This window comes from Leguminivora glycinivorella, chromosome 12 (genome assembly GCF_023078275.1).
Source record: "Leguminivora glycinivorella isolate SPB_JAAS2020 chromosome 12, LegGlyc_1.1, whole genome shotgun sequence".
Taxonomy (NCBI): domain Eukaryota; kingdom Metazoa; phylum Arthropoda; class Insecta; order Lepidoptera; family Tortricidae; genus Leguminivora; species Leguminivora glycinivorella.
Genome location: NC_062982.1, coordinates 2,674,410 through 2,693,812, shown reverse-complemented (window position 1 = coordinate 2,693,812; position 19,403 = coordinate 2,674,410). Strand labels below are relative to the sequence as shown.

General features: G+C 35.5%; 1 protein-coding gene across 1 annotated transcript in view; it reads right to left on the bottom strand.

The window, feature by feature from the left end:
• Positions 1–15,759: 15,759 nt before the first annotated feature.
• The window catches only part of LOC125231951 (GTP-binding protein REM 1), a 288,730-nt gene continuing 285,086 nt past the window's right edge, over positions 15,760–19,403 (bottom strand). Inside the window, exon 5 of the mRNA XM_048137557.1 lies at positions 15,760–16,963. Within this exon, the coding sequence (XP_047993514.1) occupies positions 16,686–16,963 (278 nt within the window). The 3' untranslated portion in view covers positions 15,760–16,685. The remainder of the gene's footprint in view (positions 16,964–19,403) is intronic.

Below are 19,403 nucleotides of genomic sequence, written 5' to 3'. Positions count from 1 at the left end.
AAGCGCGGTCCGATCGCAGACAGAGTCAAAATATTGAAGGTAGTAAGACAGGCAATAAAACTGACTAAAATTACATAGGTAACAAAGTTTATATTTTGTTACATGTACTAATTTCTTTTTTTTGTAAATGTTTCTACCTATTGCAGAAACAATCAAAGTAAAAATATACATAAAAGACACTGAACATAACCTACTTACGAAATAAACCTTAAAGTAATAAACTAAAACTACCTAAAAATAAAACTTAAAATAATAAACCATCACATTTTGATCTTAAACGAATTGTTATTGGGAAGACATAGACAAGTAGGTATGTTTTCGGTCTATGTTTTCATGACAAGTCTCATGCTGCCTTTAAACAATTGTGTTTTTTATAAGGATAAATATCTACTGGTATAAAATATGTAATGTTTTGTTAAAGTTCAACCTACGTGCTACGTACATCCTAGTTTAGGAACTAAGTGTAAACTGGCAAGCACCTGTAACTTTTCATTAGTTCACACTTAGCTTCGGGCAGCGCCAAACGCGGCTCGACCGCAAACAGAGTCAATGGAGAAACGTAAAACAAAATTATTAAAGACGAGTATTTTTACCTTCAAAATTCCTAAAGTGGAAGGAAAGCTTAGGACCTATCAACCTTGCGATGCTATAGGCACTGGTCCCACCGCGAGCTAGTAAACTATGAGCTATCGGCTATAAAACAAACAAAAGATAATCACTCCCGTGTAAATAAAAGAGACACGGCGATGTTTATAGTTGCTCGCCTAGCGGTGAACTATTAATATCGCCGTGTCTCTTTTATTTGCACGGGAGTGATTATCTTTTGTTCGTTTTTATAGCCGATAGCTCATAGTCAAAGTCATGTCGATTTAAAATACTCCCTTCGGTCGTGTTTTAATTTATCGCCACTCGTTTCGAACTTACTCTTTTCGCACTTGTATCGAAATGTACTATTTTAGAGAAACTACTTTTATTTTCTCATTGCGTTGCAACTTACCCAGGCTTTACTTACAATTTGCTGCCTCTAAGCGAATCAACACCTTACCTAACACACATAGAGCATACTTCACCTTGATATACTTTGATGAAAATTTGTGCGGAGTTACTGACGTTCACAAGTTGCCGATCAAATTTAGACTTTAAACAAATCGAGCTAGGTTAGAATTTGCAGCGAAAAGCGCTAGGTTAGAATTGTCGCCGCGAGATAGACTACCCGTCCTTATGTCATTAATACAGTTAGAAGAAGACGTTAAAAGCGCCATCAACTACAGGGTGTGTTTTCAAAATGTTACATCGCGTAAATTGAGTTTTCGTAAAATGGTAAAAGGATTATATTTTTTTGGTAAAATTGTGTGAAAATTATCTTAATTCAGTTTGCGTTGATTAAAAAAGTAAATATTCCTTTTTTAGGGACACGCAAGGTTCGCTGGCTAGCCGTACAAGTGAAATTTTACCATCCATACTAATATTATAAATGGGAAAGTGTGTGTGTCTGTTTGTTCGTCCGTCTTTCACGGCAAAACGGACCGACGAATTGACGTGATTTTTTAAGTGGATATATATAGACGATGTAGTTGAAGGGATGGAAAGTGACATTTGCTACTTTTTGTCTCTTTCTAACGCGAGCGAAGCCTCGGGAAAAAGCTAGTAATACATAATTACAAAAACATGACAATGGCAAAGATAATGGAGTATTTGAAAGGTTTATTATCAGTCATATTTATTTTGACCACAGTGCATTTACTGCTTTACCTCGACACAGACATAAAAGTCTGTATATATAATACGAAAGAATATCAATTTCCTCAATTCAGCCTATATCCTTATACAGCGTGTCTCCAATTTGAGGTTTTAAATACAAAGTTCGATTCTACTCATTATTACAGGGAGCGTACTTTTCATGCCGATGACATCAATTTGACGTCACGCTCCATATAGGGTGATCACAAATTGTTTTATTGTTAATTATTAATCATTTAGTCATCAATCATTTTAACTTATTAATTTCTTTGCATGGTAATGAATGCAAGAAGGATGGTGTGCTTTACGTTAGAGAGAAATTCTCTTTTCTACGTATTTCTTGTAATGTGTTGTTAACAATACTATTTAATTAAATTTATTTATAAAAACAAATCAAATAATTTTATTCACGTTTCACATTTCAAGTAGGTATTATTTATGCCACATGTAAATGGACTACTGTATTTGAAGTAATTTGTATATGATTAAAATGATTGACGACTAATGATTAATAATTTACAATAAAACTATTTGTGATCATCCTATACGGAGCGTGACGTCAGATTAATGTCATCGGCATGAAAAGTACGCTCCCTGCTGAGTCATTAATAACAGCGTGCGTAGCCGAATGACACAAACGCTCACGAAACGAAACGCTCGTATCGCTATATCTCTATCGCTCTTGCGTATTGGCGCTACAGAGTCAGACTACCTTTCGCGGCGTTTCGTTTTCGGTTTAGCGTCGTAGAAATGCCATTCGGCTACGGGGCCAGATCTTATTTTGTTTTGAGAAACCAAGAACCATTTGTAATCGTCCTTATGAGAAACTAAGGAAAAACAATGACAACTGGATCCATTTATACGAGTATATAGCAAAACCGGAAAAGCAACATATCTGTTTCATCGTTCAGAGTTATTTGTTATACAAGGGGGCAAAGTTATTTGTGTATTGAAAAACGACTTATCACTGCTTCCAGTAGTTCCACAGATGGTAAATCATCTTTATTACTAGATTCACCTACTTTTATCAATTTTAAATCAGTTAATTTGACTTTATTCAAGGTCAAATTACTTTATCCACTAGTGGATAAAATGCGTTTTTACCCGCTGGTATTAAAGGACAAAACACCTGTTTCCGAACTAGTGAGGGGAAAAATAATATTTCATTTATAGCCAGGATAATGGAAGAATAAGTAAGATATGGGTAACCTCTTACTTCAATTTGGTATACGGTGGTATCTCTCGACGCCGCATTCGACCAGTAGGCCTAGCACATGATGGCCGCGGGAGTATGTCGCCGCGAGATAGATGCCACGTCTTCTTCTAACTGTATTAATGACATAAGGACGGGTAGTCTATCTCGCGGCGACATACTCCCGCGGCCATCATGTGCTAGGCCTACTGTAAATATGAATATTCATTCACCATGTTTTGTCTGAAACACAGACCGGTACAGAATAAAGGCTGTTAATATAACCAAAGACATTGGGGACATCTTACACAGATCAACTTAGCCCCAAACTTATCAAAGCTTGTAGTTTGGGTACTAAGCGACGATATACATACTTAAATAGATAAATACATACTTATATACATAGAAAACATCCATGACTCAGGAACAAATATCTGTGCTCATCACACAAATAAATGCCCTTACCGGGATTCGAACCCAGAACCGCGGCTTAGCAGGCAGGGTCACTACTGACTGAGCCAGACCTGTCGACGCAGTATGTAACTGCGTATAGACAGCTACAGTCTTAGAAAAAAACCGGCCAAGAGCGTGTCGGGCCACGCTCAGTGTAGGGTTCCGTAGTTTTCCGTATTTTTCTCAAAAACTACTGAACCTAACGAGTTCAAAACAATTTTCCTAGAAAGTATATATAAAGTTCTACTTTTGTGATTTTTTTCATATTTTTTAAACTTATGGTTCAAAAGTTAGAGGGGGGGGGACGCACTTTTTTTTCCTTTAGGAGCGATTATTTCCGAAAATATTAATATTATCAAAAAACGATCTTAGTAAACCCTTATTCATTTTTAAATACCTATCCAACAGTATATCACACGTTGGGGTTAGAATGAAAAAAAATATCAACCCCCACTTTACATGTAGGGGGGGTACCCTAATAAAACATTTTTTTTCATTTTTTATTTTTGCACTTTGTTGGCGTGATTGATATACATATTGGTACCAAATTTCAACTTTCTAGTGCTAACGGTTACTGAGATTATCCGCGGACGGACGGACGGACGGACAGACAGACATGGCGAAACTATAAGGGTTCCTAGTTGACTACGGAACCCTAAAAACGAACCTCAGAACCTATAGGAAAAGGTACGGTGGCCTAGATGGCGTTACACCTTTGGGGGACGCTCGGCTAGATGGCGCTAAAAGTAACTGGTCCACTTTTTCCATGTTTTCCAATGCTTGAATTATTAACAACAACATTAATTGAGTATTATATAGAGAGTTACTGCCGAAGTAAAATGTGTATAGACTGCCATCTCTCGACACCTCAGGTTTGACAATTTGGCCCATATTCTTAGCTTGATATGTGTTAAAATTTCAAATATGAACATTAGCGCCATCTAGCCAAGCATCCCCCAAAGGTGTGACGCCATCTAGGCCGCCGTACCTTTTGCTGGTTCTGAGGCACGTTTTTTTCGAAGACTGAGCTGTCTATACGGAGTTACATAATTATGTCTTTGTTGTACATTTTGTTTAGATATTATAAGAGAAAACTAACCTTTATCGTTTCCTCGTCCTTCGACGGAGGTTGTTATTACATTTTCATCTTCCCTTTGCTTTTCTGTTTTATTTGTTTACGGAATCAATATTCCTGTGTTACAATATCTTCTATATCTTTATGTATTTTTCTGGGTGTATCTGTTGTTTGTACAAAAGAAGAGACCGATGTGAGTTGTGACAGAGGCAAGTTGAGACAACGTCGATTTTTTGGGTACTTTTTAACGGAATTTTTCATTATGGCGCAAAAATAAGGTGTCTCAAGATTGATAACAATTAGTCAAAAGAACTAAACGGTCCCACACAGATTATTTCATTGTTATTCAGATTTTCAAATTTCGTTCCGATTGATTAAGTTTTCGAGGAGGAAATAATCGAGAGCGGAACCTCGATTTTAAAGATTTTTGCGCAATATCTTTTAACTGAGTTATTCTTAATGGACAATTTTTTTCGATAAATCTAGTTAATATTAGTATAATTAACTAAAATTCCCGAATTGAAAGGGGGGCTCTTTTCCATTTTAGCATTTTCGCTCCTGTATCGTCTTAACTATCAGCAAGTTTGCAATAGCGCGCTTTTGCTAGTCCGAGACTAGAACTACATAATAGCTCGCTAATTAAGGAATACATACAATGTCGAACAATACACACAATTTAAAAATCACAATTAGTCAATAGTCAATAAATCAAATGATTAACAAGAATGATATCAACACAGTATAGTACCATGTACTATTGTATCTTGAGAGCCGACTTAATAATGTGTTTTAGAAAGAAAACAAACACATAAATAGATCATTACTAAACACCAATAATATTCCCTCACAAAATAAATCGCTAAACGCACTACGGACAATACGAGTTAAAAAGAATTCCTTTCGGTGTGCGTAGCGCACCCGTAATCCTTAGTTTCATTCCAATCGTCCGTTCCAACTCCATTGTTAAATTGGTATCGTATTCTGTACATTATTTACGCATCTTGAGGTCAGGTTATGGCCGATGCTCGGAGAACTAAACTCCTGTTTTTTGTCCCTTTTTCGTACAATCATCGATTGATTCTCCAATTTACGTGAAAAGCATTAGCGATGCGAATACAAATGAGCTTTATTGGAATCCGATTTTAAATGGGCATTTTTGTATGTTCGAATTCATTGAAAGTTTGATTAATAAATATTTATTAGTCATATTTCATTTGGATTTTGTTTTTGGAGCGTTTGAGTGACAAATCATGAGCTTTTATTTTATTTTTATTAAAATCATGCTTGGTATATTGTAAACAATATCAAATTAACTTTTATCTTCATACTGAAATGGATCAGCGGATTTGAAGATCTGTTATATGTATTTTGTTTAGCCCCGAGAAAGTTCAGGATTTTATTATTCGAAAAATATTCGAAAAAGACAAGATACAGAACGAAGCCGGTAGTTTTTTCGTTTGTGAGTGTGTTTAGTAAAACGTCCTACTTTGTCGGTTACCATTAAGGCGAGATTTACTTGTATCTTTATATGAATAAACTGACAAAGTGGCTTTATAGCAATCGACAAAGTGGGACGCACACTCACATTTGGTTTTTACTCGTACTCATATAGTTAATAATTCTTGCTATTACTTTTTTGACGGATGAATGCCATCAATAATCAATTTCAATATAGTGATGGGACTCAGTCAATCTGTGTAAAGAAGTCCTATAATATTTATTTATTATAGTCAACCCGTTCAAAGCAGGGTTCAAACCTACCGAAACGAATTCATCGGTGCGAGAAACATCCAAAGGACTCTTGCATTATTTCGCAGTAAAAAGGTCATATCTTGTATAAAAATATAAGGCTCATAAGACGTTTTTGACCGACTTTTCGTGTGCGTAACTGGCCAAGCAGAATTCGAGACGTTCCTTTGAAGCTTTGTGCGTATAACATGGGGTAACCGTGCCATTCATAATGTCGCGCAAATTTAACAATTTTACCTTTAATAGTATGAAGTTATGAACAAGATCAGGTCTTTGCGAGTGAAACGATCTTTAAGTACATTACATTTTCTGCAGGAAATGATGAAACATGTGACAATCGATAGGCTTGTTAAACAAAGTACAATAGAATATATATTGTACACCTAAGGGAGGTGTAGGTGTATAATGTGTATTCACGGACATGATGTGAAATAGGTCGTGTTATCTAATTGTATAGGTATTCTATGATAGGATGATGAAGGATATACATACTTATAAAGATAAATAGATACTTATATACTTATAAAACATTCATGACTCAGGAACAAATATCTGTGTTCATCACACCAATAAATGCCCTTACGTAGTTTAGATTTTCATTTAAGATCTCTCAGCAAAACTAAACTTTAATGTAGGTAGGGAATATATTTCATTTTAGTACATACTTTGTCAGCCCTGTTTACATTTTAAGTAAAAGCCGCTAAAGTCAACCAGTATCGGAATACGATGATAAAAATGTTTCGTCATAAAAAGATACGGCATTCCCTTTACAGCGAGGAAACGATAAAAGTGATAAAACCCTAATAATTTGGCGGGAAAACGCCTTCCGATACAGATAATAAAAATACCTACGTTAATGTACATAATACCAGACCTTATTCAACGCTCAAGTATGAACTTTATGACGTAAGATTTTAGCGTTGACAGTAGCTTGAAGATTTTATGTTGGTGTTGTAATAATATTATGGAGACCTTAGAAGTTAGTAGAAAATGTTTTTGTTTTGATGGTGGCACCTGCTACTGTACAGTCAAAATTAATAATAACGTTACTCAGAGAGTCCATACACTCCTTTTGTATCAAAAAGTGATTTCTATAAAATATCTAAATGTCATATACAAAGAAAAAGTGACCAAGGCCTCCAAGTCTCCCGAGCTGGATTCGAACCAGCGCCCTCCATACCGGACGGATGCCTAAACCGCTCGGCCATCGGGACACAGTAGCAAGGGTCGAAAATTCCAAGAAAGTATGACAATTTTCTAGGGCTAGAACAGTATGATTCGACCTGCATGGCCTTGACAAAGATTTATTCAAATTTGAATTTGACATGATGTCAATAGAGTCAAAAATATATGATGCATTTATACATCACTACCATCCCACGTAACGTGGGATAAGGGTAGGAGGAAGAAAAAGAATCGTTGGAGATACTAAACTTGTTCGTGGAGACGATTACACTGTGGGCACACCTCGGACACTGCCGATCAAACATATGAAAGAGGCGCGTTCCTAGCACACAGTCTAAGCTCGTGTAGATGAACGCGTACGATGCTTATGTGTGAGATATGATATGACAGGTCGACTGCTCGCGTTTTTGACAGGCGGTAACGGTGAGGTAACCGAGAGGGGGTGGCGGCACTTCCAGCGGGGAGCGGGAGTGGCCATACTGTACGATAGTACTCTTTATTATATTGGGCTGTGGGCGACAATTGTCACTATTGTGAAATGTGGCCTATTTCACATTTTATTGAAGCCAACTGTACAAAATTAAATTTTATATTTGCCCGAGCAAAAAAAGAAAAAAATGCGTCGGTGTCGCCACCTAATTATTAAGCGTGTCGACTTCGAAGGTCATTTTTCACTCGAGTTGATTATTAGCTGGGGAACATTTTGTCGCGTATTTTAAGGGCATTCATCACGACTGTTGGGACTTTTGAACTTGGACGGCGTATTTAGAACAGTAAAAAATTATATTCGAATAAAATTGCATTTCAGTTTGTTATGTTTGTTTTCACCATACCAAATGGTCTTTATCTTCGAAAAAGGAGAGCAAAATTGAATTTAAAATTTTCAAATTTCAAATTTTCAAATTTTAAATTTCAAACTTGATTTTAATTGTAGCTTTGAATCATAAACAGACGATTTTGTATCATAAACATTTAATAAGTTCATGAATTTGATTTAATTTGATATTCTTCGTGTTCTTCGTGCCTCGAAACCCTGGCAAAATTCAAGATTCTATATTTTGAACCACTCGCTATGCTCAGTTGCTCAGGGTTCAATACAGGCACCATAATGTACCGAAAAATAATTACTATGCGTAGACTTACTAGCCATGCTATAGCCTCTTGCCGCCCAATGTGCAATGAGATGTACATTTGGGTACAATGGAATTTTAACTCTTATGTACCTAAATAAATAAAGTAGCATTTCTTTTGTCCCTAAAATTTTTCGAACAAATGAAACTCAAATTTTGGAATTAAAGCGAAAATGGAAAAATTCACACCTCCGGCAGGGCTCGAACCTGCGACCTCTGGCCTTGCCGGGGCCATCGCGCTTTCAACTGCGCCACGGAGGCCTCAAAAATATGTAATATCGCTCGCAGACGTTTCTGCATAATAAAAAACAAATCAAATGAAACTCAATTTAAAATGCAGTTAGGATAAAAATTCTCTAGCAAATTTGTATGGTGGGCGTTACGAGGATAGTGAATACCTACACAAAATACTTACCAGTTGTTTAAGGGAAAAGGAAATGGGATATATAATATATAAGTAGGAAAATATATGTTACGACTTAAAGTAAGAAACTTTATTGTCAATCAATTTATTTACAGTAAACACTAGCTACAAAATGATATAGTTTATAATACAATATCTAATGATAACTTATCTTAGTTTAGTTCAATGCGGTACAATGTTTTTCTTTTAATGAGCATTTCTTTTTTTTTTTGCCACTTATGAAATTTGATAATTTTGAAAAAAATTATACTATATCTACTCAGAATCACTAGCTTTTTCAATCCTAGTAGTTAAAAAATTGTCCCTTACGATTTTTTCTTATTTTGTTACCATATTGTGTGGGGTGACAAAAGAGGAAAGTAACAAAAATGTATGGAAATTCTGGGACACTTTTTGTCTCCCAGTGAAATTGAAAGTACTCGTGATTCTGAGTACAATTGACCTAAAATTCCCTAAAAAAAATCAAAATAAAAAAATGGCAAAAAAAAAAAGAAATGCTCTAATCTTGAACTATGAAATAAATGACATCGACTGTCACTATAATATATAAGGGTCCGTTTATAGCATTTGATATTTTTTTTGTATCGGAATTTCCATAGACTTCTGTTGCAATGAATTATGAAACACACGGAATTATCTTAGTCTAGAAAATTGTGACAATTTCGGCATTTTCAAAATTTAGCCCAAGTAGCGCAAGTTGTTGACAAAAATTAACTCGATGTCAGTTTTGTGACGACAATTAAGCATAAAGTCTGTCTAAAAATTTTCTTTTTTCTCATTTTGAATGTATATTAGCGCTTAGTTTATGTATTTAACACAAAAACAATATTTATATTTAAATTTGATGCTTTATTATCGTAACAAAACAGACAGTGAGATAATTAATAACTTACGCTAATTGGAGGGGTCAAAAATTCCGAAAATGCCCTTGAACTAGTAGTAGAACTTTAAATGCGTCTTACGTCTACAAAAAACTATACTGTAATTTATAGACGGTCAAACAAATCTTGGCACTAAAAGGAGGCAATTTTGAAAAATGTATGGCTCACCCTATTGTCTTCATAAAACGCGTGTCTTAACCTTGAAGTTGGCGGAATCATCGACGAGCCACACTTAAAAATTGATTGAAAATGTAACGTCGTGTCTTGCGTGGGCGACGGTCGCGCGACCGTCTCGCGACCGTCGCCGTCGCGTATCATACTTCCATATCGATAAGGTTTGATTTCGTATGCGTCGCATCGCCGTCGCGCGATCATCGCGCGACCGTCGCTCACGCAAGCCACAGCGTAAGGGCACAGGTTTAACACTTTCGAAACCGGGCTCTACGCGGCGCTACGACATTTTCGCTACATACGGGGAAACCCATGTAATCGGCTACGCTTCTACGAGCGGTGTGCCCGACAGTCGGGTTCTTGGTAGCGAAAGTGTGCCCATAAAAAAAAATGTGACATTTTTTGTGCCAAGATTCGGTTGACTGTCTATAATTGTTTTTATATTAAAAATTGTAATGCATTGAAATAAAAACTAAATACATTACAATAGCAAGCTCATACATTCCGCAAATTCATATAGTGATCTGATAACGTTTTATATCTACAATACTATCCCCTTTAAGTAATAACCTTTTATATAACAACCGAGTTATCTTAACTGTAACTTTAGAGTATTACTTTAAATAAGGTTTTTAAATTAGTATAATAATATTTGCATTTTAAATGGTGATGTAATAACATCGCAAAACTAGTTATACAGAGTGTTAATCCAACCAGCGTAAAAATAGAAAAAAAAACTAGTGTCAAAATAGGTAAATATTTTTGTTCAATACAGATGGTGTTTTAAAAAAAAATTTTACGCACTAGTGCGAGAAGTGGTTGATTATATGGCAGGTCGAAACTTCGAAGGGCCATCTGTACTGAAAAACGTCGTACGACACAGGTGCGAAAAGGAAATTCGTAACTCGTGTCGTGTGTGTTTTAATTTATCGCCACTCGTTTCGAGCTTCCTTTTTTCCGCACTTGAATATGTATTATAAAATAATATAATATACGAACGTATTTTTGGACTAATATTTTTTTGTTATTTGGACCTAAAAATAATATGATCGTCTACATTATTAAAAGTTGTACTCTAAAGCCACAATATCCTGGTAAATATTTAAATAACATATTTTAACTTCCACGAACAGTAGTTGGTGCTAAATTGCGAGACATTTTATGGGCAAACTTTTAGAACATGATACTTTGGTAAGTCGGGAGTTTCTACTTCAAGTTACTAAAGTTCTTGGTACTTGATATAAAAATGTTCTTTTTAAGAACAAAATGGAGGCTACATACCAACACTAGTTAAACTTAAGATTCAATTGATTAAATTAATGAGGATGGAATATATTCCGAATTAATTTGAATATTATCTTTCAACAATTAAATTCTGGTTTTATTACTATTTTGTTTCAGCAATTTAGTAAAAACAAAATTGTAGTAGCATAATTTTTTTTCTAACAAGTACCAAGGAATTTTACAGGATTTACTAAACAATAATTTTCAATATTAAACTTTAACAACATTAAATCATGTAGGGGACATCTAATCACTAAATTTTACAAATATATTCTACACTTCACAAGTAACTAACAGAAACACATCTAGGTATATAATTGTAATACAATTTTATTACGATATTTAAAAATAAAAAAGCTACATCCACTTAACAGTCCCGCGGGTACACTAATTGGCTACAGGGCCACTTGAAAAATAAATCCATTTTGCATTGAACTCAATAGCACTCCGATTTTATAACGAAACGAAAAACGGGGCACGTATATACGGAGTTGTCAAGTGGCAAAACATTTTATGTTTTAGAAGCGTCCGCTAGGCGATGCGGGTGAACGGAGCGGTTGGCCGCGTGCGGAGTCATTGTAGGTAAAATACAGAATATTATGCCAACGTTGCCGCCAGAGTGTTGCACTGTTGAACACATAAAATCAAAGAGTATATCGAGAGTTTACTGGTAAAATCCGATAAATCGAGATAATTTGGACGTAGTTACGCAGAAACGTTCCAATCCATCTGAAATTGTCATTGAAATGAAAGACTTTTGTTTTTCTAAAACTTAATGACAATTTCATGTGGAATGGAACGTTTCTGCGTAACTACGTCCATTTGTCCTTGAAATAACAATATTGTGGAAATTATACATAGTTCGAATTTCAAAAAAACCAGTTTGCTCAACTTATCGAGTTTCACCAGTGAACCCTCGATATACTTATGACTTAAACAGTTTTTTAAAAGTTTCTTATTGATGCATGAAAGCGGTTTGTTTAGGCACTCGTCCCACCAAAAGCTAAAGTACAGATGTAGTGCGAAAAATTTGCCTTCGTATTGTTACGGAAACGTACGAACGTGTCATGCTATTTCAGTCAGTCTCAGTACAAGATGTACTGACATTGACTGAACTAGCATGACAAATACGAACGTTTCCGGAAAAATACGAAATAAAACCCTTTAGGTAGGTAAGCTATGAGCTATTGGCTATAGAAATAAACAAAAGAAATTCGCTCTCGTGTAAATAAAAGATAGAGTGAGTGTTTTATAGTTCATAGCTCGGCTACCAAGTGTAATTCGCTAGCGCTATCGCGTCTCTTTTCTTTACACGGGAGTGACTATCTTTTGTTCGTTTCTGTAGCCGATAGCTCATAGTTAACTCGCTTTTATTGCGCCCAGTACCTTACAGAGGGCCCTGTCACACTTAAGTGCGAATCCAGAAGTGCGACGAAAGGGCAATATGTCGAACATTGTGTGTAGTTTCTCTTTAATGTACTAGAGGCGCCCTCGAACAGAGTTTTTCTTTACTTGCCGCAGACATCCGTGTCAAGAAACGTTTTTCATACATTGTCTGCTCACCCGCTCTGTGCAACCGCACCGTAAGTGCGTTTTCACATTATCCGATCAGATATCGGATGTCGGACCGATATTCCATACATTACAGGCGCCATCTTGGAATTTTTCTATTGCGATCCTTCCGACATCCGATATCGGATCGGGTAATGTGAAAACGGCCTAAAGCGGACATCCTTACAATTTTATTCTACCATCTATTGAAAAAAGACACGACATTTGGTGTATGACGTACTTAGACGATTATTTGTTTTTACAAATTCAAATCCATGGGTGCATACGCGATTTTATATACAATTAATTGATATAAATAACGTATATTAATAGTTATAAGTATTACAGAGTCTGTAAATATGACTATGTATAGCCAAAAAGGAGAAAAGGTTAGTAGTAGGGCATAGCGAAAGATATTCCGCTGTGTGGTATAGGGCACAGCACAGCGGATATCATCCCGCTCGAATTAAAGCAGAGCCCAACTGGGGAAGTACCTCTGCCTTACAGAAGACCGCAGCCAAATATAACTAGACCCTACTTATAGTGTAGTGTTCCTGCCGGTGAGTAAGGCTGCCAGAGCTCAACGAGGGTGCGGTGTGCCGGAAGGACCTCCGGAACTAATTTGTTCCGTCGATTGTCCTTTGAGTCGTCGGCAAACCGAACCTTCCTTGGAACTCCCTTTTGCTGTGTAGGTACTTAACACAGCAAAAGGAAGTGTACAAGGGTTGACAACGCGAATGTGACACTCCTTGAGTTACAGGCGTCCATAGGCTACGGTGACCGCTTTCCATCAGGCGGAACGTATGCTTGTTTGCCACTGACGTGGTAAAAAAGAACCCTAAAAATGGTCTTTTATATGGCGCTATATTTTTCGGTAATTTAGGGTTGTCAAAATTTATATTATTATCTTGTCTGTGTATGTGGACGCAGTTATGTCAACTTTAATAATTGCTAACGTAGCAATTTGAGTTTCGACTAAAACAACGTGAGTGAGTTTATAATTTTTGCATGCTTATTTTATGCACCAAACTAAAAGCTATAAAATAAAACTATGGAAACGGATTAAATCGCATTGAGGCATTTGTGTTGTATGGTGTTGGACATTTGCAGTTTGTTCTTTGTCAATTTTGTGTAGATTAATTGGTTAATTTTTTTTTAACATAGTAATGGTAAATTTTTTGAATATTGTATAACTAGCTTTATTAATAGTGTGTGAACTTCTTTAGCTACCTGTCTCACCACTTAGTTTTGCAGTTCTGATTATACTTACTTTCAAAATTTGAACATCAAGAAACATTTTTTTAAAGTGCTATTACATAAAACCAAACGCGCTCTTATGGCAAATAATTATATCAAAAAAGTAAAAAGCAATAAAAATATAAATGCATTTATTATGATGCCAAGATATTTCATTTTCCAGTTCCCCAGCTTACTACTAGAATTCAAAATTAAATTCTTTGACAGCGAGCAGATGTGTTAAATTTTAAACGCAATATCTAAAAAGGTATTTTCCCCTCACTAGCTTGGTGTGTTTGTAGGAATATCAGCGGGTAAAAACGCATTTTATCCACATTTTAATTTGACCTTGAATAAAGTCAAATTAACTGATTTAAAATTGACAAAAAGGTGAATCTAGTCAATCTAGTAATAAAGATGATTTACCACCTGTGGAACTACGAAACAGTTATACATTTTTGCGTTGTAGTTTTCGCTGTAGTGAGGGGTTTTGCGTTACACCGTATAGGCAGGTAATGTCGTTAGAGGCTACGTTATCCTCAAAAACTCGAAAGTTCAAACTGCACTCGAATAGGAGCTTCGCCGTGGTTCAACTCGGGAATCCGTTTATGCTCGTTTTTCAATTCCACATTAAAATACAACTTTGGATAACAAATAACTATTGGGTATCTTGGTGTCGTTTGTAGGAATATTGCACAGATATTTTCAACATTTTATCGCGCTTGTTGCTACTAACCCTTTTACAGTAGGTACTTATTTATATTTCAATTTTGATACGTTAACAGCATAAGGTTACAGGAACAATTATTAGAATTTACACTATATTTAAATAGTATTTTCATTTAATTGTAGAAATGTCTGGATATATAAAATGTTTTCTAAGTACGTGTTAAAGAGAGATTTTTAAATTTAAATATGGGTTTAGGGAAAGCTCAGCTAACCCTTTCTATCAAGTTTTTTTCTAGTGTTGTACAATTTTATAATGTTAATTTATTAAGTTTTAATTTGTAACGTTTGGCGTGGATGGAAGGAATTACTGGACCCTGATTAATATTAGAAAATTAATTTACGTATTCATAGAAAGGTCATATATTACGAATTTCTTAGGATTTCCGTACATATATAAATATAATTAGATATCAACTATTAAGTGAAGACTGCATTTAGGTATAATACAGATTGGGCCGTATGAGTTTTACAGAATGACATTTGGACTATCGTTTTTTGTATACCGGGTGGGCCCTGTAACAAAAGCAAATAATTAAACTGTAGACTATACTCCTTATACTGACCAACGTTTGTTCAGCAACTTTTAAAAATAACGTGTATTTTGATTTTTATCACCCTTGAAAGTTTTTCCTAAGAGTTAATGTATTGCGAATTCTGTTAAGTCTAAAGCGTGACAGATAACGTCAATGACAATAATAATGGCGTACATTGAAGCTAATATTTATTTTGTATGAAAAATTAAAGAATTCAAGACGTCTTAATTTTTAAAAGTCGCTGAACAAATGTTGGTCAGTTTAAGGAGTATAGCCTACGGTTTAATTTTTTGCTTTTGTTACAGGCTGTAGACGCAGGACATAGTTATGTTATGTAATATTACGTATTAATATTAATGTTTTCAGGTTAAGTTTGGTCTTCCAAAATGTTTACTAGTAATCTACTGTCGCAGGATATATATATATAGTAAATATACATAGGTACAAGTTTACCTACTTACAATACACAGCATGGTCCAATAAACTCGATATTAAACTACATGATAAATTGTGTCACTTACGAGTAAAATATTGCTGATACGTCATTTTAAGATAAACACGGGGAAAATACTGTTTTTCTCACTTTTCCTTTACCTACACTTAACGATTATAGATTAAATTCTCTCGAAAATTTGGCACAATAACATTTTTATTCTACCAATTTGCTATTTGGCGTTACTACTCCTTTCGGAAACGTAGGCTTTACTCTTCTTTCTTACGCGTAAGAGAGAGATAAAGCATATTTAAATTTTGGAGCCGTTAGTAAGCGAATTGATTGTTTCGGGGTCGATAGAGATGGGTCCATTTGTAAAAGTGAGATAACATTCAATCCCTTTTATTGGGTTGCCCTATTTGGTTATTGAGACTATAAATGTTGTTGACAAGAATCTTAGGTCCCATTTGTTTTTTGTCCTAGCGTTATTGGTGTTTTTTTTTGCCCAAGAACCCTAATCAATCAACTGCTGTGCATGTGATAAACGAGCTTATAATGAAAATAGTAATTTATGTGACTGCACATAATGAGATGCATTAAAACACAAGCGTGGGTTTATGAGTCGAATGAAATAAGTGTCATAAATGGGCCACGCCGTGTATTAATGCATAATTATTTACAGTTACATACTCAACTCATAATTTGTCGTTGAAATTTCAAATAACATTTCAGGTTCGAAAAGGCCTTTCATCACCCTTTGCTCGTTTATCATTTACTAACTGGCTGATACGTTTCCTCGTTCTAAATTAAAAACAAAAATCGAATATAACACTTAAAACGAACACAATGCAAATTTACACTTAATCACACTTGTAAAGTCCAAATTGTATTAGACGAACACAGGTCCGTCATTTTCTACTCACAGGACGTTTAAATTCTCACAGTTTTTGAATTTGGAATCCTCTTTGCCGAATATCCATGTGAGCATCTGTCTGGCCTTCATGCTAGCGCGAACGACTCCTCTGGATTTGTACCAATGTGCTGGGGACGACTCCCTGCCGCCTTCGGCTGAATACTGTTGCTTCTTTAATCTGATCTGGTTGAGGATACCGACGAGAAGTTCGTCCACATTGTGGTTGATGCCGACTGAGACCTCGACGAACTTTGCTTTGTAGGTGCACGCTAAGCATTTGCCGTCTGGAAATAAAGATAAAGTGGTTTAAGATCTGGTATATAAACCTCTAGTGAAATACTTAGAATAGTATTTTTTGAAAAATAAGTTGCTTGAATAATAAATAAAGATATCCGTAGTAATTTCAGGGCATTTTCGCGAGAACAGTCACCAATTTTTTTTTCTAAGGTAGGTAAGTTTTAATTTCAGGGTATTTTCGTTTTACGCAAGAGCGATAGAATAGTCGTCGTTTTGTGAGCGTTTTACCTAGTAGGATCAGAAAGGGCTCGCAAACTTTGATTACAAAGTGTTTGTAACAAAGTATAAAATTAAAACATTCGAAGGGCTCGTGCTTCTGAGTAAGAAAACGGAAAAACATTAAGTAAATTTACCTGTTTTAGAAAAAAAGTTTTTGAATCTTTTTTTCACGAAAATGCCTTTCAGTCATAAAAAAAGATAGTTAGTTTTTCAAATTTTAAAGTGAAAAATTACTGTCTTGACTTGAGTGAGACATGAACTAATGACCTCTGGATCGACACTCACTGCCATGTGAGCCACTAAGACCTTTAACCAAGTCAGCGAAAACAGCGACATCTATCGTAAACATTGCAATTCTTAAATTACTCGTAATTCTAAGCCTAGTGACTAGCGTTTCTGTTTGGCAAAAAGTTTAAATTTTGTATTCCGTTCTATAAATGCTAGCGGAATAAATAGGCAAGTTTCCTATACTAAAAATAAAATAGTTAATGCAGAGCACGAAATAAAGCACGACAAAATTAAAATGTTATGTTTAAACATAATTTCTATTTAATAAGCCAAAGAGTAAACGAATTGACCGTGACGTCACTCCTCAGTATTTCATAACAATTCCATATTAGCAAATCGTTTTGACAGTTCTTAAAAATAAGCTGATTTGACTAGTAGGAAACTAGCCTATTATATCTGCCTTAAGAATAGGCTAGTTTCCTATACTTAAGATAAAATATTGTATGCAGTGCACGAAATAAAGCACCACATAATTAGAAGAAAAATATGGACAGTAGTTATGTTTAAACATAATTTATATTTAATAAGTCAAAGAGAAAGATATAAAGTAAATGAATTGACCGTGACGTCACTCCTCAGTATTTCACAGTAATTCCATATTAGCAAATCATTTTAACAGTTCTTAAAAATAAGCTGATTTGACTAGTAGGAAACTAGTATATAATACCTGTCTTAAGAATTGGTTACTTAAATGTTGTTTCTCAGACACCGTTAGAAGTAGAAGTAAAATTCAAAATAAATAAATAAATATTATAGGACATTCTTACACAGATTGACTGAGGCCCACGGTAAGCTCAAGAAGGCTTGTGTTGTGGGTACTCAGACAACGATATATATAATATACAAATACTTATATACATAGAAAACATCCATGACTCAGGAACAAATATCTGTGCTCATCACACAAATAAATGCCCTTACCGGGATTCGAACCCGGGACCGCGGCGCAGCAGGCAGGGTCACTACCGACTGCGCCAGACCGGTCGTCAACCGACCGGTCGGATTTGGAATGATTCAAATGATTCGCCTGTGTGGTGACGGGTTAAGAATTTCACCACCCCCTTTCTTCCCGTGGGTGTCGTAGAAGGCGACTATGGGATATGGGTTAAATTGTGGCGTAGGCGAGAGGCTGGCAACCTGTCACTGCAAATGTCACAGTTTCGTTTTCTTTCAACCCCTTATTTGCCAAGAGTGGCACTGAAGCTTTAGTAGTTTCATGTGTTCTGCCTACCCCTTTATGGGATACAGGCGTGATTGTATGTATGTATGTATGATTCAATTGACAAAATGTTATAGTATTTCATGTACCTATAGGTATTTCTTCGCGTATAAGTGAGGGATTGAAGTTTTAACACCCCTGAGGACTTTTTAAGAGCTCTCCCGCCCGTACGTGACTTCGTTGAAAAATAAAACTCTCACTGTCCCTGCTTCTAACGCTTCACTCGAATTCACCATTCTCTGGATAACTTTTATTATTTTCCATGAACAATATTATTTCCTAGAAAAGGAATTTTTCTAACATCCTTTATGCGGTTCCGAGGTGATTTTGAATTCTCTAAAATTTCCAAGGGTTATATGAAATTATTGCTTAAAATCTGCTTTCACGACTAACACATAACTATAAATTTATAGTTTAAAAAACTCTAGAAAAACACGCTTTTATAAATGCACTTAAAAGCCAAAAATAAATTATGGATCGTTCAAGTTATCTCTATTGCTGGGATGAAGAGTAAACTATGTGCTTTTAATTATAATATTTGATTGTAAAAGCGTGGGGCGTTGCAGTCGTGCTGCAAGTCCAGTTAGCGCGCCAATCTGTGTAAACTGCTTCTCGTAATATAGCTTAACTTGATTTCTCAGCAAGTTATACAAAAAGTTTTTCCTGTTACAGCGCCCCACGCTTTTACAATCTAATATTAT